Raw genomic sequence first — 2,000 nt, 5'->3', positions numbered from 1 at the left:
AGGGAGGAGAACTGGGGGTCCAAGAGGGAATTTGGGGGATTGGGAGGTGTTTGGAGGGGTCATGGGGTGGTTTTTGGGGGTCCCAAGGGCATCTTGGGGGTCCCACCGGGAGTTTGCAGAGACATCAAAGGGGGACCCACCCCGAAATCCCTCCCCCAGGTGGATTTAGGGTGAAGAGACCCCAAAATCGCCCCTAGACTCACTTTTTTGGGGGGGGCACCTTGGAGAGGGGCTGCAGAACCAGGTCCACGTGAAGGGGCTTCTCCGGGGGCTTCTTGAGGCGCTGACCTGGGGGGTTCGGGGGGTCAGGGCACCCCAAAACCCTCGGGGGGTGAATCTTGGGGAAAAAACCTCACCTTTGGGGGCGTTCCCCGTGTCCAGGAAGAAAAGCCCCTCGTCCGGCTGCTCTGAGATCAGGCCTCTGAAGGAGACCCCCCGCAACATGAGCGATCACCCCAAAAACCTCCGACCCCAAAGATCGCCCTCAAAGGCTCCCCAGCTTCAGACCCCCAAATCAGGGACTCCCACCCAAAATCTGAGATTCCGAAAAAATTATAGACAACCCACCAGAATTAAAGACATCCTAAAAATAAGGGACCTCCCCAAACCCCCTCTGAGACCTCCCAAATCCGCTTACAAGACCCTCAAGGCGCTCTGGGACCCCTCAAACCCCCTCTGAGCTCCCCCAAGCGGAGGACTGGAAACGGTCCGACCGCCATATTGAGAGTGCCGGAAATGCGTTTGTCGCCATCTTGGGGAGGACCGGAAATGATCCGACCGCCATATTGAGAGTACCGGAAATGTGTTTGTCGCCATCTTGGGGAGGACTGGAAACGGTCCGACCGCCATATTGAGAGTGCCGGAAATGCGTTTGTCGCCATCTTGGGGAGGACCGGAAATGATCCGACCACCATATTGAGAGTACCGGAAATGTGTTTGTCGCCATCTTGGGAAGGACCGGAAACAGTCTGACCGCCATATTGAGAGTACCGGAAATGTGTTTGTCGCCATCTTGGGGAGGACCGGAAACAAGGTGAGCGCCATTTTGGGGAGGACCGGAAGCGTACCGTCGCCTTGCTGAGAAGGGCGCGGCTCGGCCGTGGCCCCATCTTGGTGAGGTCGGCGTCCGTCTGCAGCGGGAGGCGGGACCAGACGTGCCCCAAAACCCCCAAAATGTGCCCCAAAACCCCCAAAAATGGCTCTTTTCCCCCTCTGCACCCCAAAAATTCAGAACAGCTCCTTCAGCTTCACTCTGCCTTTATTGGGGGCTCCCTGGTTTTGGGGCGAGGTTGAGGGATTTTGGGAGGTTCCAGGAGGGATTTGGGGGTCACTCCTTTGCCCCTCCTCTTGGGGCTGGGGAAGCCCTGGGGATCCCTGATTTTGAGGGTGTTTTGGTTGGTTTTGGGGCGGGGGGGTGGGTGAGATTTTGGTGGGTTTGGGGCGTTTTCTTTTGGGGTAATTTTGGGGTTTTTGGCATCACTCTGCCGACCCCTTGTGCTGCCTCTTGGAGGGCGGCACGGGGCGGAGGGGTCATCTGTGAATCCTTGATTTTGGGGTATTTCTGGGAGGGTTTTGGGGTTGACTTTTGGGGTTTTTTGATGGGGTCTTTTGGGGTCACTCTGCCGCCCCCTTGGAGGACAGCAGGAGCCGAGGGGGCATCTGTGAATCCCTGATTTTGGGGTGTTTCTGGGCGGATTTTGGAGCCCTTTAGGTGTTTTTTTGGGGCTATTTCAGCTTTTGGGGGGGGTCACTCTGCTGACCCCTTGTGCCTCCTCCTGGAGGGCGGCAGGAGCCGGGGGGATGCCAGCGAACCCCCGACCTGGGGGCATTTCTGGGTGGGTTTTGGGGCCCTTTGGAGCGTTTTTTGGGGGATATTCCAGGGTTCCCGAGGTCACTCCGCCGACCCCTTGTGCCTCCTCTTGGAGGGCGGCACGAGGCGCGGGGGCCGGGCCGCGGGCAGCCCCCGCCCCCCCCGCCTGGCGCCGGTGAGGGGGCCGGGC

General features: G+C 59.2%; 1 protein-coding gene across 1 annotated transcript in view; it reads right to left on the bottom strand.

Annotated features, from left to right (window-relative positions):
* Positions 1 to 199: 199 nt before the first annotated feature.
* LOC103612506 (EH domain-containing protein 2-like) overlaps positions 200 to 2,000 on the bottom strand; it is a 5,945-nt gene continuing 4,144 nt past the window's right edge. The window contains exons 3-4 of the mRNA XM_017729559.1: positions 357 to 421; positions 200 to 288 (exon numbers count right to left, since the gene is read on the bottom strand). Of these exons, the coding sequence (XP_017585048.1) occupies positions 200 to 288; positions 357 to 421 (154 nt within the window). The remainder of the gene's footprint in view (positions 289 to 356; positions 422 to 2,000) is intronic.

Source organism: Corvus brachyrhynchos, unplaced genomic scaffold (assembly GCF_000691975.1).
Source record: "Corvus brachyrhynchos isolate BGI_N302 unplaced genomic scaffold, ASM69197v1 scaffold543, whole genome shotgun sequence".
NCBI lineage: Eukaryota > Metazoa > Chordata > Aves > Passeriformes > Corvidae > Corvus > Corvus brachyrhynchos.
Note: the sequence above shows the minus strand (reverse complement) of the source record. Positions and strands in the feature narration are given on the sequence as shown.